General features: G+C 34.8%; 1 protein-coding gene across 12 annotated transcripts in view; it reads left to right on the top strand.

Annotated features, from left to right (window-relative positions):
- Nucleotides 1–16,651, top strand: part of SCAF8 (SR-related CTD associated factor 8) — a 66,734-nt gene that overhangs the window by 35,579 nt on the left and 14,504 nt on the right. For 7 of the 12 annotated variants that reach the window (XM_036316127.1, XM_036316130.1, XM_036316134.1 and 4 more), the window contains 11 exons: nucleotides 160–321; nucleotides 2,493–2,646; nucleotides 3,494–3,624; nucleotides 5,892–6,068; nucleotides 7,068–7,147; nucleotides 8,355–8,408; nucleotides 9,073–9,190; nucleotides 11,106–11,237; nucleotides 11,512–11,624; nucleotides 13,122–13,315; nucleotides 15,797–15,897. In XM_036316127.1, the coding sequence (XP_036172020.1) occupies nucleotides 160–321; nucleotides 2,493–2,646; nucleotides 3,494–3,624; nucleotides 5,892–6,068; nucleotides 7,068–7,147; nucleotides 8,355–8,408; nucleotides 9,073–9,190; nucleotides 11,106–11,237; nucleotides 11,512–11,624; nucleotides 13,122–13,315; nucleotides 15,797–15,897 (1,416 nt within the window). Of the gene's footprint in view, nucleotides 1–159; nucleotides 322–964; nucleotides 1,024–2,492; nucleotides 2,647–3,493; nucleotides 3,625–5,891; nucleotides 6,069–7,067; nucleotides 7,148–8,354; nucleotides 8,409–9,072; nucleotides 9,191–11,105; nucleotides 11,238–11,511; nucleotides 11,625–13,121; nucleotides 13,316–15,796; nucleotides 15,898–16,651 lie in introns of those variants that run through there. The other 5 variants (XM_036316138.1, XM_036316139.1, XM_036316135.1 and 2 more) reach the window with 4 other exon arrangements.

Genomic DNA, 16,651 nt, shown 5'->3' with positions numbered 1-16,651 from the left:
AGATTCTTTAAAGTGCCATTCCAGACAGATGGAATGGGGAATAGTCAATGTCTGAATATGCAGAACCTTAAAATGAACAGTGCTTAAGATGATTTTTGTCTGCCAGGAATTTTACCTTCTCATTTCCTTACCTTTCAACTCTTCTTTTTTTTTAATCAGTGTAAACCAGAATACAAGGTACCTGGACTTTATGTTATTGACTCGATTGTACGACAATCTCGACATCAGTTTGGTCAAGAAAAGGATGTGTTTGCACCCAGATTTAGTAATAACATCATTAGCACTTTCCAGAATTTATATCGTTGCCCTGGGGATGACAAGGTACGCTTTTTCTTCTTTTTTTAAAGTGGACAGATAACATTACCTTTTGGGGCTTAATGAGACTTGTTAGATTATCTTAATTTATGATTTTATGTTATCTTTTACTCTTCAGTTATTCTGAATTTGAATATTTAGTTATACTACCCATGTTCCTTTTTGTTCTTAGAATCTTTTTAAACAGAGTGGAAAGATGTAGGTTGATTTTGCTACTTTTTAATTTATTGAAACAATTGATGCTAAGGAAACTTGCTATCATGAGCTTTTGGGATTATACTAAAATTTTATTTATTCATCTTCATGACCAATTCAGAATTTTGATTGTTTGACTTCATTTACCTATTTAGTGTCTGTGAAAAACAGATTTGTGAAGCAACTAATAGAAAATTACTAACCTGCATCTCAGAATTCTTTTGTAATGGTAGAGTTTTATTGGTGCTGGAAACCACACTACTAGGCCTGCTAGGTCTGAATGAGTAAATATTCTGTACCACACAAAAAAGGCCTTACAGCCTAAGGGAGAATAACAAGGGGTTGTTTATCTTCATACATGTGCAAAGATGCTAAAAGTTTACTTATTTTGTGTGTTGATTTGGAAATTTATTGTGCTCTTCTGACCAGATTAATTGCAATATTGATTATGTAGGAAAAGATAAGAATAGATGAAGAAGAATGGTTGCTTTAAAGAAGAGCCACAAAACTTAGGTAGTTTTTATTTTTAATAATTACAGTCTTTAATCAAGAAAAAAATGTTATAATGGATATATATGGAGATATTGTATCAATTTTTGTAAACAATTCTTAAATATGCTTGCTTGAGAAACAGAACTTTCTTTTACATTTACTTTGGTACTTTGATAAGTCTTTGCAGGCAAAAAGAATGTTTCCAATTTTAAGTGACCTCTCATAAGTGATTCTTAAAATAGACACCTTAGAATCCCATCTAAAATAACTAATTTAAAATTTTATGTGTACATTTTTTGAGGTTAAACACTTAGAAATATCACTAATTTGGATTTGGATTTCTATCAGTTACTATGAACAACAAATTAGTGTTGAGTTTGTAAACTTCATGATAATTTTCTCTGTTATAATAGAGTTTAAGGTACAGAGTTATTTGTTTATTTTTTAACCCTAGTAGGAAAGATGACATTGGCACTATAATCTCAATCATAGTTTTGAGGCACTATTTGCATGTAGGTAGATACATACATGAAACTTGTCAGAGACTGGCTAATTTTGAATTAGCCATTGTCTTGGGAACTAGAAGATTTCTTTCTATAAAGCAAAAAACTGTAAGGTACATTTTAAGTGTTCACGTCAAAGAAAGGATAGTCAAATCAGAAGGTATGAAGCATTCTTTGTGTAATTTTTTATGCTTCATTTGAAATACAAAAGTTTGCATATTAATCTAGATTGGACATACTTTGAAAATCATCAGTATAATATTATAAGGGATTTAAAAATGAACCAGATCTTCATTTTTAAAATTGCTGCTTTTACTATTATAAAATATATACATTAATGTAGAAGTCTCTTTAATATTAAAGCTCAGCCTGTTATTTAAGTTATTTTCCTAATTGAGTAAGTAATGTTCCAATAATAACTAATACTTAGTGCTATTTAAAGAACTTTTGTATGCTGAACAGTTGTGAAAGAGTGTAAATTTGGTTAAATTCTTATTTGAGGAAGTAACCTCCCCAGTCCTTAGACAGTTTTAAAATAAAATTTTTTATAAAGTCACGTATGATAAGGACTTTGTCTTGGTGTTACTTGTTTAAAAGATAAAGTTAAAATCAACTAAAAATATGACTTTAGTACTGACGTGAATCCTGACCTGCCACAGCAGCTTGACATTTCTCCAGCCAACCATAACCGTGATCTCATTAGACTTCACATGGCAGCTGAAACCTAGTTGCCCTTCCCGCCTTCTGCTAAGCGTAGCTTTAGCTTAACTTGTGTATCTGTCAGAATGAATCTGTGTGGTTTTTTCCCAAGTCAGTTAAGGTTACCGAATGCAAAATTATAGAAACAATTTCAGGGCTGGAAAGATCTGTAGAAATTATTTTAATCCCCCCCCCCGCACCCCCCCCCCCCCCCCCCCACTGGCCAAATAGTATGTGCTAAGGTTTAAAAGCAAAAAAATCAGTGTCATTTTTCTTTTTTTTTTCCAGAGTAAAATAGTGAGAGTATTGAATTTATGGCAGAAGAACAATGTATTTAAGAGTGAGATTATTCAGCCTCTTTTGGATATGGCAGCAGGAATTCCTCCTCCAGTCGTCACACCTGTCCTGGCCAGTACTACTGCTGCTATGAGCAATACCCCAGGTATGTTGCTTTGATACAGACTTATTCTCCAAATATTGTGCCCATACTTCTCAGGTGATTATTCATATGTAAAATAATGATTCCTCAGTGCAGGAGAATTTGACTAGACTAGGTAATTGAAAAGTAATTTGAAGGAAAAATAAATTCAGAAATTACATTTATGTGTAATTCATTTCTAAAAATTAGGGAGCTGAATATTTTTAGTCCTTAGATACATAAACATAAAAAGCCTTTGGGAAATTGGTGTGTCAGTTTGGTTTTTCCTGATTTAACTGCCTGTAATCTTTTAAACTTCTATGCAAATCAACTTGATAATATTTCACAGTATACTAGAGAAACATAGTATTATAAGAAACCATGAAAAAATTTGATGGAGCCAATAATGCTTTAATAATCTCAAAATCAGTTCTTGAGTTTTAATTGACATACTTTATCATATCCAAGAATTACATTTGTTAACATTTTGGTATATATTTAGTTTTTGGTGTGTGTGTGCATTTTTGAACAAAAATAGCTTTATATATACTAGTCTATAACTTCATTGAAGATTGTATTTTGGTTAATTTTTTATGTAATTGATTTTCATCTGTAGTAAGATGTTTAATGACGGCTAAGTATTATAGTAGTAATTTAAAGTAGTTAATTATAGACAAGAATGGACCATCCTTTTGGTATTTTAACCTATCTAATTCTGTAATGATTTTTCAAAATGGAGACAATAAAATGAAACATTTATATAAATTTGTATGTGTTTTATGAAAGTGACAGAGCAAATTTCTCTACCTTTTCAAGCTTTATTTATTTACTTAGAAATTTATTGGGGTGGGTGTGATGTCTCTTTTTAAAGGAACTCCTGTGACACCTGTTACTCCAGCCAATGTGGTCCAAGGTTTACCTGATCCATGGGTATCCCAGATAGCAAATACAGATACACTTACAGCTGTAGCTCAGATCTTACAAAGTCCTCAAGGCCAGCAGGTGAGAAGCTTTTTTATATTGACAGTGATATAGAACTCATTATTTTTCTAATGGATTGTTTCATAATGCAACGTCTAGAACAGTGGTTCTCAACCTTCCAAATGCCGCAACCCTTTAATACAGTTCCTCATGTTGCGGTGACCCCCAATTTCATTGTTACAAATTGAACATAATTAAAGCATAGTGATTAATCACAAAAACAATATGTAATTATAGATATGTTTTCCAATGGTCTTAGGCAACCCCTGTGAAAGGGTCGTTCAACCCCCAAAGGGGTCGCGACCCTCAGATTGAGAACCGCTGGTCTAGAATGTGTGTGTGTTTTTTTAGCACTTACTATCTTGTTACAGTGTATAAGTTACTTTGTTTATTCTTTTTTTTCTTACTGGAATGTATGCTATACAAGGGCAAGGGTTTTTGTTCTGTTCACTGCTGTATCTGTAGTTTCTAGGTTCTAGAAACTACATTTAACACTTTTTTGTAGAAGGAATGAATAATGTATATTGGGTATACAAAATATCTCAGAGTTGAGTTGTCTGGAAGGTAAGGTGGCCTGTGCCTATACTTGTAAGTTATCAGTGAAAAAGTTGAAATGGTAGATTAAAGCGTGGGGCCTGGGTTTTACTATACATAAATGGTGAGCTGAGAAATTGATAAAAAGCAGTGGTGAATTGCTAGATTTTTTTTTTGTTTAAATATATTTTACTGATTTTTTACAGAAAGGAAGGGAGAGAGATAGAGAGTCAGAAACATCGATGAGAGAGAAACATCGATCAGCTGCCTCCTGCACATCTCCTACTGGGGATGTGCCCGCAACCCAGGCACATGCCCTTGACCGGAATCGAACCCGGGACCCCCCAGTCCGCAGGCCAACGCTCTATCCACTGAGCCAAACCGGTTTCGGCTGCTAGATATTTTTATGTTGAAGTCACTTGATCTGAACTATACTTTAATGGGTGAGAGAGGAGAGAAGGTCTGGAGAGGAGTATCTTTGTTTTGGTAACAATGATAATGTAAGGGAATAATGACTATGTGAAAAGTAGTAGGGACTTTAAAAAAGGACAATCTCAAAGAAAAAGGGACAATATAAAAACCAATTTAATTATATTCATATATCAGACCCAATTTCTACATTTTTGGCACAGTTAGGAAACTGAATTGATAATACATAAAATTATTGGATTATTAATTTTATTTTGTGATACTGATATTTTGAAAATCATTCATAAAGTAAATGTTTCCATTTTTAAAAATACTTATGAAAATAAATACTTTTAGCAGGAGATGGGGTTTTCCAGGAGAAATAATACTTAGAGTCAAGAAGACACAGTAATTGATAGAATATCAAGTGCAGAGTAGAGGAAAATAGGATCCTGCACTGGTTTATCCCTGGGTGACTGAAAATATAACAGTGCTATTGGGGACAAATGGGGTGCCAAAAGGGCCAGTTAAAGTGTGTAAAGGAAAGATATGGCCTCCCTTCCTCCTTCCCTCCCCAGTTCCCATTATTCCTTTCTCTCCCTTTCTTCCTCCCTTCATTCTGTCTGTTCTGTAGCTTCCTCAGTGCGGTAATTCAACCATCATATATTTTTAAAGTATTTTTTTTTTTTTGGTATTATATTAGCAGTCTGTAGTAAATGTTTATTTGATAGCTCAATGACTCCTTTGTTTCTTAATGTTGCTATTTTAGATAGGCATGAAATTATTTTACTGTCATCTTGAGTAGTGTTTGTACTTCCTCCCGCTAAGAGGGTGGATGAGAAGAAGGGGGAAGAACGGTTACTTTCAACTCTTGTTGCACTGTTCACCTTTATTTTCCTTAGTTTTGGACTCTGCTTCAAGGGACAGATTTCTTTGCTTTCCTGCTTTGAGGAAACATGCTATCAGATGTCAGATCTGAAAGATAGTAAAAGCAGTTGTAGTCAGTGCTTGTCCTTTTACAGAGATTAAGTTAATTGAAGAAGAGATGAAAAGCTTAGTGAAAAGAAATGAGTGTGCTTGTGATGAGTTCTTTATCTGGTTATCATTGAACGAACACTTTCTTGTTTTCTGACTTTCCAGAAGCAAGACAAATTTATTAAGGAATGTTCTATATAGGGCACACAAAATTTATTTTTTAAAAAATTAACTCTTGTTTTGTGTTAGTTTACATTTTTTTCTTCATCTCCAAAAACTAGAACGAATTCTATTGACTAAAAGCTTTAGATGGGCACTCTGATAAAACCCACAACCTGTCTATATTAATTTTCCCGTTTTTTCCCTTCCAGTTTCAGCAGTTAATACAGACTTTACAGATACAGCAGCAGAAGCCCCAGCCTTCCATTCTGCAGGCCCTGGATGCTGGTCTTGTTGTTCAGTTGCAGGCTCTGACCGCACAGCTTACAGCTGCAGCTGCAGCAGCCAATACGCTCAATCCCTTAGAACAGGGAGTGTCTTTTAACAAGGTAGAAATTAAGTTATCAAGTCTGTTCTATGTGAATTATGGGATTTTATATACTATCATGTAGGTAATTGAGTTTTATCATAGAATTATTTCAATATCTACTGTACAAGATGTTACCAGTTTTACAAAAGGCTCAAATTTCTTAAATTAAGTACTTTTATAATTCTTTTTGAAACATTTACAATATTTTCCTTTGCATAAAGATAAACGATTTTTAGGTCAGTAAAATTGTGAATTCACCCTTAAGGCAAATAATTATTTTCTGAATTTCTAAATTTCTTTTTTGGATGTTACAAATGTATTAATTATGGTGTTCTATAATTTTAACCTGCTAAAATTAAAGCTGTTCATTGTGTAAGTTCAAAGAACAACTTTTCTACAAGTTGTCATTATTCTATAATATTTTGATAAATTGAGGTCTAACTATCATGTTTTTTAAGTTGAAAACTTTTCACGTATAGCTTATTGTGTGATATGTTCATTATTCTTGTTAATTATGGGAATATTAAAATACCTTGGAAGTGTTACCCATAATTTATTTTTGCTATTATTATTTTCCATAGAAAATGATTTATTGAGTTACTAGATTTTTTCAGCCAGCAGCTTCTAAGTGTAATTTGGCCTGACTCTAAATAGCTAGACCACATAAAATTCTTCAAATTGATCATTTAGAAAATAGTGGAGCATTTTAAGAAAACTGTACTAGGAATAGATCATTGATTATAGTTCTAGATATTTTTATCAAGCTTTATTACCATTGGCAAGCCACTTTATTTTGATTCTAATTTTTTCAAGAAAAGATCCACTCAAATAAAATGTTTTAGTATATTATAGCATGAAAGGATTATATGAAACATTTTCATATTAACTAGTGAGTAATACAGATAAGTTAGTGGGATGTATTGACCTTTAAATAAAATAGCATTTGTAACATATTTGTGAGAAGCACTTCTTAATCTCTCTCTTTCTCTTCCTCCCCTCCTACACTCCCCTCCCCCAGAAGCTGATGGATAGGTTTGATTTTGGAGAAGATTCTGAGCATAGTGAAGAACCCAAAAAAGAAATTCCAACTTCTCAACTGTAAGCGTCATTATGTTTTTCTTTATAACCATAAATGTTTGATGGGTTTTTTTAATAAACATTGGATGGAATGCTGCATTCTGAACTACTAGATATCCTTTGAATAAGTTAGGCTGTTTTGTTCTAACATTACAAAATGATGGTAGGATGGATTTCTCATTGCCTCACTATATTATTTTGCCTCTCAGATCTTTACAGATAGTTGGCTATATGAAAAGCCTTTATGGGAATGTTGATAAATGTTGATAAATCTATTTGTGATATTTTCTGTATCTATATTAGGCTTTATTTATCTCACTTGTAAGAATATTTGAATAGGAAAGAAGCTTGCTTCTAAGTGCCAGGGGCCACTTCTGGGAAGTATACCAAATCCTGGAAGTGTATCAGACTAATCAGTAGAGGTTAGGGCTGTAGGGATTTTGTTGTTGTTGTTGATAATCCTCACCTGGTGATATTTTGCCATTGATTTTAGAGAAGAGTGAACAGGAGAGAGAGAGGAGAAACATCGATGTGAGAGAGACACATCGATTGGTTGCCTTTCCGCATGCCCTGACCATTCCCGTTGATCAGGCCTGCAACTGAGGTACATGCCCTTGACTGGAATTGAACCCAGGGCCCTTCAGTCCTCAGCCGCTGCTCTTCCCACTGAGCCAAACTGGCTAGGGTGGGATCTTCTTCTTTTTATTTTTAAAGAAATGATTGTAGGTTTTTATTTAGCTCAGCCTCCCCACCCCACCAGTTCTGCAGAGCCCTAAATTTTGTGAAGGTTCATGAAAACAACATTGGGTGTGGTGTGGAAGGTGGGAGAATGGAAGGGGATTGATGAATGGGGAGAACTTCTGGGAATCTTGTTCAAACGGTTTATTAGTTTTATATATTGGGATAATGTATTTAAAGATTATTTATATAATATAAAACACAAATATATTATTTTGATAAAAAGATTACTTGAAACAATTAACAACTGATGTTTTAGATTGAGTTGTGAAGTTAGAAGAAGCATTTGAAATTATGTAGATCAGTTGCTTGAACAATATAAGAATCATCTATCTTTAATAATCTTGACAGCAAGGTATTTGTCCATTGTAGTAATGCTTTCCATTATGAGAAGTTAAGTAATCATTATTGTTTTATGTTCTTTTGTTACTGAATCCTGTTTTTGATTTGCCATCTACACACTCATCCCCGTTCTGCTTTCTGAAGCAAGGAAAGATTTGCTCCACTATCATTTGAGACATAGCCCTTCAATTTTTGAAAATAGGTATCATTCTTCTCTTTAGACTTTCTCTTTTTTTAACTGTTTCAGACTTTTCACCATCCTGATTGTCCCCTTTGGGATGCCCTCTTTTTTGTTCCTTTTACCTTGTGGCACCCAGAATTCCAGGTGTGAATTTCCCAGAGTATAGTTAAATTATTTCCTCCTATTTAAACATTGTTTCTGCTAGCATATCTAATAACATGAGGGCTTTTTAAAAGAAAGCAGATTAATTTTATGAATTTTATTGTCAATTATAATTATAGATTTCATATGTACTAATAGAACATTTTTCCCACTATTTCATAGAGAAGTTAAAGTGACTGTTTAAATACTTCTAAACTGATTTTAGAAGTTTAATTGAGCTCTTCTTAAAATGTTCTATTGTAAAAAGTACTAACATATTTAATAGCATGAGATAGTAATATCAGATCTTTATCAGAGTGTCTCTAACATGTTATATATTGAAACACTATTGAAGAGTATATTTCTATTTTAACATAGTAATGTTTTGAGGTATTCCATTTTCTTTGTTAGTATTCCAAAAATAAACATTGTGGTAGAGTATGTTTCATTTCCTTGGCATTGAGGGTCAGGGTTAAATACTCCGTTATTTTTATATTATCTTCACTGGGTTTTAAAATATATTTCCACTTGTTTTTCCTTTTAGTTCGCACGTTTCAGAATCAGTGAACAATTCCATTTTTCATCAGATAGCAGAGCAACTACAGCAACAAAACCTAGAACATCTCAGGCAGCAACTCCTGGAACAGCAACAGCCTCAAAAGGTTTATAACTCCATCTTGTGGCTTTTAGAATTATTGCTGTCTGTATTCTATAAATTGATGTTTCTTATTAAGTATGGTGATTTTTCTTCAACTATTATTAGGAAAAATAGTCTTTTTAGTATTTAACAGTTGTTTCTGTAATCAAAATGTACTCAAGAAACTTATGAATGGATTGAGACCATTGTAGAAATTAATCTCAGTATCCTAAAAATGGAGAACAGAAGAAAGAGATGGGCTTTCAGTACCACAACTCAGTTCCTCTCCACTCAGTTCCCTCTCAAGTAAGGTAATGATGCTTTGCTGTTGTTGATGGCATTGATGACAGAATAGATTGCTGCCTTTACTTCAGCTATTACCATGTGGCAAGAACTTTATTAGGGTGATTACATTTAATGCTGATGAGATAGGTCTTTTGACTCCCATTCTATACCATAGAAAATTGAAGGTCAGTGAAATGAAATATCTAATCTTTATAATATTCACAATTTTTTTTTTTTTTTTAAATTTCAGAAAGGAAGGGAGAGGGAGAGAGAGATAGAAACATCCATGATGAGAGAGAATCATGAATCGGCCGCCTCCTGCATGCCCCACACTGGGGATGGAGCCCACAACCCGGCATGTGCCCTTGACTGGGAATCGAATCCGGAACCTCCTGGTTCATAGGCCAACGCTCAACCGCTGAGCCACACCGGCCGGCCTGTATTCACAACTTTTTGGTGAAAATGAATTTAATACAACCTTAGAGACATTTAAAATAAGCGTTGTTAGACAAATAATACACACAGAGGTGAACAGAAGAGCAAGTCCTCAAGTAACCTCTTCTCTGATGAAGCACATACATCGTGGGGACACAGGCAGAATTCTGATTTCTGTAACAGGCACAAGTGAAGGACTGGAAATAGGGAAGAGGGATAGTTACTTCAGTGCTGTTACAGAGGCCAAAGGTTGTCGTGATGGAACAGTTTATCCAAAAACAGATTTGTTCATCTATCGTGACACTTTGGAATTACCTTAGTTCCAGTTTTATTTCACAAGGTTTAGGAGAAGCAGAAAATTCAAGGTGTACTCTTGACCAGCTTGTAATTAACACCAAGTTATTGGAGTGAAAGGTGAAAATAATATAAACTTGAGTATGTGATCCTAAAGAATCTCAGTCTCTCCCGTCTTGGCTTACTTAATTGCTCTATGTTATTCATAATTTTAGAAGATACAGTAATAACACCCTTTTGAAAGGAGTAGATGTTCTTAAAAGCGTCATTGTTAAAAAATGAGTGAAGAAAAGGGAGTGGTGAAGAAAAACGACTTTCTAATGCATAAGGTTGATAGTGTTTAAAAAACATTTAGAATTGGAAGGTATAGCAACAGAGTAGCAAATCAATAAATTGTTTAATTGGCTCTACCAATTCAATTGCCCTACTGTATTTAAGATGGGTTATTAAGAAGAAAACCTAAGCATTGTTATTTACCAGTAAGCTCAATATAACAATATGGCTGTCTAAAAGTTTTAATAGTGTCTTAGAGAAAAGAATAGGATTACTAGTGCCACTCTAAACATAGTCGCCCTGACCACACGTGGAGGTTACCATTACATATCATTCGTGATATCCTCCCTTTATTAATTCTTGATAGTTTATATTTTCCGCAATTAAAAATTCACTTGAAGACCCACTTGATTTTCTCATTCTATTCTAACATTGTAGTCTTCTCCTCTTTTATGAAGGTCTGCTTTGCTTTTAATTAAACTTGGATTTGCACAAAAGTGTAAGTTTAGATTGATCATAAAAGATTAAACATAGAATTTCTTTATGCTTTGGGCTCAAATTTTAGAAATTGTCATGTTTGTGTGTTTAAATTTTCACTTGTAATAATATTCACTATTTCTCAATGTTTGTGTATTTGTATATATTCTCAATAGGCAACCCCTCAGGATAGTCAAGAAGGAACATTTGGATCAGAGCATTCTGCATCACCCTCACAAGGGAGCAGTCAACAGCATTTCCTTGAACCTGAAGCAAATTTGGATGATTCCATAGATATTCAGCAACAGGTAAAAAGTAAATGCTTTTTGGGTCATAAATTTATAAATTAGAGAAAAATATTATAAAAGACGGTAATTTTTATTTTAGGTAGAATATTTTATTGTCCATTTTATGTAAAACAGTAATATCCTGAAGGTTTTTTCTCCCTACCTAAGCTCTGCACTCTGTTTTACTGTTAGACATTAATGCTACTATCATGAGTAGTTTGTAAGGAAGAAATGTCAACATGTACTGATTCTAAACTAGGCATTTTGTTTGTTTGCTCTTCCTTTGACTATTAAGGACATGGATATAGATGAAGGGCAGGATGGAGCGGAAGAGGAGATCTTTGAACAAGAAGCAAAGAAAGTGGCTGTTCGCTCGAGATCAAGAACACATTCACGCTCTCGTTCAAGGTTCTACATGATATTTAAAAATAGTTGTTTGTAAACATTTAAAATGTTGGCTTTGTTTCTTTGCATCAAGATGTAAGGAAATTTTTTTTCTTAGAATTATATCTTATATTGTCTCAGAAAGAAGCCATATCATGAGACCTTGATTTTTGGATTGTGTCTGATTATAGTTAACTAGAGGCCTGGTGCACGAAATTTGTGCGCGGGTAGGGTCTGTAGGCCTAGCCAGTGATCAGGGCTAATCAAGTTCCCTGCCTCCTGGCCTCCCTGCCTCCTCCTGCCCTCACTCCCTCAGCACCCTGCCACCACCGCTGCCCGCCCCTGGTGGTCAGCGCACATCATAGCGAGCGATCAAACTCACAAGGGGATAATTTGCATATTAGCCTTTTAATAAATAGGTTATTATATAGGATAATATTTTGATGACATCCACCTTTTAGGATATTAATGCCTCAGAACAACAGTTAAGTCAGGCTGTGGAGGAAGTGTTAGAAATTCTGTTGTATTTCTCACATTCCATTTCATCTCATAATACCACCAAAAATGATCATAAAGATAACATTACAAAAGTTTTATAAACAGTAATCGGAATATCAAACTATTATAAAATATCCTATAAATGTTTTTTTGTGAGCTTTTCAACATGGCTAAGGCACATTAATGTACATGCTCATTCAACTTTGAGTTAGATGATTTTTCTTAACCTGGTAAATTTTTATGAAGCATGCATACATTGGCTTTACTACGAACTACATTAAAACGGAAAGTCATTAGTCTTTAACATTTTTTTACCCTATTTTCTGCACATGAGTACCCTGAAAATCTGAACAGTAAGTAAATACTAGAGGAGGGAGCAGTATCTTTGATCACCTTTTCAGTCATTTCTTGTTTGTTTCAAGACGTTATGAGTATTTACCTCTTCTAAATGAGAGCCTGACCAGTCAGCTTTCTCTAAACCCACCTCATGTCACTGAATTATTTGGCTTAAAGAAGTTATGTTAGTTATAATTTGGTTGTAGCACAGTGGCTTCCTTATTTGTCTTGTAGCTCCTCCTTAGTAAGCAGGTTGGAGAAGTCGAAAGCTTGTAAGCAGAATTACATAATGGCCTAATGCTCTGTTGGAAACATTCTTTGTTTCATAATTTTAAGAATGTAACATCTACATTACCTAAAGGATCTTTTTATTTTATTGGGTTTTCTGTCCCTGTTTGTGACTCTTGGAAAAATAAATTGGAACACTAAGAGAAAGTGAGACCCTTATGGGGTCTCATTTTCCTGTTTTTCATGGTTGTGGATCATAACCCAGACTCAGTAAGAATTATTGAAAACAAATATTTATGACTCGTGTATTTGAGAAAATCCGTATTTAATACTTGATTATAATTATATTTTTTAAGAGGTAGATAAATATAAAACAACCCTTTTTTACTCTCTCTTCAAAGTAAGAAATTTAATATAAGAATAACATTGTCATTAGTGGTAAAATAAGAATTTTTTTAGGTCACCAAGAAAACGAAGGTCTAGGTCACGGTCTGGATCTCGAAAGCGAAAGCACAGAAAGCGATCACGCTCGCGCTCAAGAGAAAGAAAGAGGAAATCATCACGTTCGTACTCCAGTGAAAGAAGAGCTAGAGAAAGGGAGAAGGAACGACAGAAGAAGGGGTTACCTCCAATTCGGTCTAAAACATTAAGTGGTAAGTGACAACATGCTTTTGCAAACTTTGGTGTCAACAGATACTAAGAAAATAGTTATCTGCTACAGAGCCTCCAAATCTTACTTTAATACTGAGAATTTGAAAAGTGGTTTGGTAAATGAGTAATTTTATCCTTGGCTTTTGTAATGTGATAGCGGAGAAAAGGGAAAGGAAGAACAGTTTCTACTCAAATACTAAGGTTGTTTGAGAGTTAAAATTTTGTAAAAATACATTTATATTGATTTCAGAGAGAGGAAGGGAGTGGGAGAAAGAAACATCAGTGATGAGAAAGAATCATCAATTGGCTGCCTCCTGCACGCCCCTTTGAGCTACACCTGCTGGGCCTAAATTTTTTTTTTTAATGCAAGTTACTAAACATAAGACTTGACTAATGATATATAAAGTGGACCAGGCGTAGTGTCTTTACATGAACACCGTGACTTCTTTGCATTCATGTTCTACCCAGTTAACCACCAGGTAGGTCTGTAGGAGTAATTATTGTAGGAAGCATGTAAATTTTAAAGCTAATTATAAACTTACTGAAATAGTCTTGGAGACATTCCAATTGTATAAATTTTGCCTCCTCTGTATGTCAATCTACAATGTATGATTAGAACAAATTTGATAGTAGTGGGAGTTTATTTTAGGAGAGGGCTAGAGGAGAGTTCATGTAGTAGGAATGTGAGGTACAGGAAAGTAAGTTGTAATTAGTGCCAAATTCTGCCTAAAGGATTCTTAGTGGGTTATATAACTTCTAAGGTGAACCAGCAGACTGCAGATGGGCTAAGTACATAAAATTGAACAAATTGTCTTTCTTTGCAAAGAGCTGAACATCAGTCGGGTGATCTGATTTCCAGAGGTCTCCAAATATATTCTTTCTGTCTTGGAAATAGATAAATAATTGGTATAACTTATAGTACTGCTGAAGCATCTTGGAAATTCAGGCTTCTAATTAAAGGCAGTAGCCACCTGCTTACTAAGTTCTGGCGCTTTCAGCAATCTTTGGCTATTTTGCTAGAATCTTACCTGATTATGAGAGGCAGTGTTAATCTAATGTCGCTCTAACTCACTCTGAAAGTTTTTATTTATCTCTTAAGGTAAGGGGCACTAAGGGAGCTGAAGGTGTTACCATAAAATCTCTACCATGCCTCTTCCCATGATTACATTTAAGGCATTCAGAATCTCCAATTTTAGGATATAGCTTTTACCTGGTGTGTCTTTCATGTAGTTCCTCGCCTAATTTGTCATGTTGCTACCACCATTTACATAGTTTTGACTATGGAATTTATTTTCTATTGCTGTTTTATTTTCATGGGTAAACACAATGAAAACAAAACAGAAAGCACATAAAGTATGGTGAGAAGGATGTCTCATTTTTTTTAAATCTCAAATCTCTCTGTGGAAGCAATATTTATTTTAGGTGGTCCCAACACATTTTAAACACAGGCAGTAGTTTTCCCCTACCATTGGTCCTTAGAACACAAGAGTTTTTATGAATAGTCCAGAGGATATGAAACATCAACACACAGTAGCATTCTGGGAATCAAGTGTCTCCTCCTCATGAAATGGAGGAGACTCGTTTTTGCTTTAAAGTAAAGAAAAAGATGTTCAGGAAAAGGAGATATTCATGGAGGCATGAACAGTACAGCTACAAGTAGACAAGATGTCTCATGTGTAACATTTGTTTATTAGTTGGTAGTGGCTTCCAAGTCTTTTATTGTAACAGTTCAGGAGTTCTAATTCAGTCTTTTGCTCTTCGTATTTTCATGGAAATTATTATTTCCTTAAGGATAGGATACAGTTTTGAGATTTAAATGTTAATTAGGGACAAACATCCATTTAAACTTTCCAGCACAGAAAAATACTTTAGTCCGGCCAGTGTGGCTCACTGGTTGAGCGTCGACCTATGAACCAGGAGCGTTAGCCTATGAACAGTTCGATTCCTGGTCAGGGCACATGCCCAGGTTGCGCGCTCTAGCCCCAGTGGGAGGTGTGCAGGAGGCAGTCGATAGATGATTCTTTCTCCCCATTGATGTTTCTCTCTCTATTCCTCTCTGAAAAAAAAAAAATGCACGTTTAAACAAAATACTTGAAAGGTACACAAGATTGCAATGAAAAGTGTTTTGAAACTTTCTTGCACATTAGAATTACCCGTGGTATTTTAAAACTCCCAATTTCCACTGCGTCATACTCCATACTATTCATTATCTTTACAGTGGGATCCAGGTAACCAAAGTGATTCAAGTGTGCAGCCACGCTTGAGGACAGGTGACATGATAGAGGTTGGCTTGGCATAGATGCAAATGGATAGATACCTAGGATTTTAGTTGATTTTAAATAGAAAAGATAAAAATGTCAGTAAACATGTATTTTAAATATGCTGTCTTAAATTTTAATGTTATTGTTAGTAGAGCTACTCAGCTCCTTAAAAAAAGGAACTGTCTACGTGATTTAGGTCATTTGCCTCTTTTTTCTTGACAGTGTGCAGCACTACCCTCTGGGTTGGTCAGGTGGATAAGAAGGCAACACAGCAGGATTTAACCAACCTGTTTGAAGAGTTTGGACAAATTGAATCCATTAATGTAAGTATCACATTTTAAATTATAGTTTAAGGTTTAAAAAAAGAATAGAGTTTTCACTCCTGCAGAGAGTCACTTTGGTTTCTAATTAGCCTAAGTGCATCTGTCCGTACACATTTTTTTTTTTTTTAAATATATTTTATTGATTTTTTACAGAGAGGAAGGGAGAGAGATAGAGAGTTAGAAACATCGATGAGAGAGAAACATTGATCAGCCGCCTTCTGCACATCTCCTACTGGGGATGTGCCCGCAACCGAGGTACATGCCCTTGACCGGAATCGAACCTTGGACCTTTCAGTCCGCAGGCCGACGCTCTATCCACTGAGCCAAACCGGTTTGGCCGTACACATCTTTTTAAGGATTGTTCGACTTTCATCATTTCTGTATACATTCTGCTGTTTATCATCTTGCTCAATTAATTTTTAAAATGGGATTCTAACAAAAATTATTTTTTTGTAGTAGTCTAACACTTGATCCCTAAAAACATTGAATTTTGAGTTAGTGGGAACTAGTGTGATCTAGTTTAATTCCTTTTTATAAAAAAGAAACTGAGTCCACAGAATTGTAATCCACCTGCACGTGAGCACACAGGTAGTGTGGAGACACAGCTGGATTTTGAGGTCCCAGTCTTTTGTTAGCCTCTTCTTTCCTCCCTTTCTCTTCTTTGTCTTTTCCTCTCAACGCCAACCTTAAACAAGAAAACCTGTGTGGCCAGGGCATCTCCAGTCACTTGAGCTTAACTCTTTAACTCCTCAAC

Source organism: Myotis myotis, unplaced genomic scaffold (genome assembly GCF_014108235.1).
Source record: "Myotis myotis isolate mMyoMyo1 unplaced genomic scaffold, mMyoMyo1.p scaffold_m19_p_7, whole genome shotgun sequence".
Taxonomy (NCBI): domain Eukaryota; kingdom Metazoa; phylum Chordata; class Mammalia; order Chiroptera; family Vespertilionidae; genus Myotis; species Myotis myotis.
Note: the sequence above shows the minus strand (reverse complement) of the source record. Positions and strands in the feature narration are given on the sequence as shown.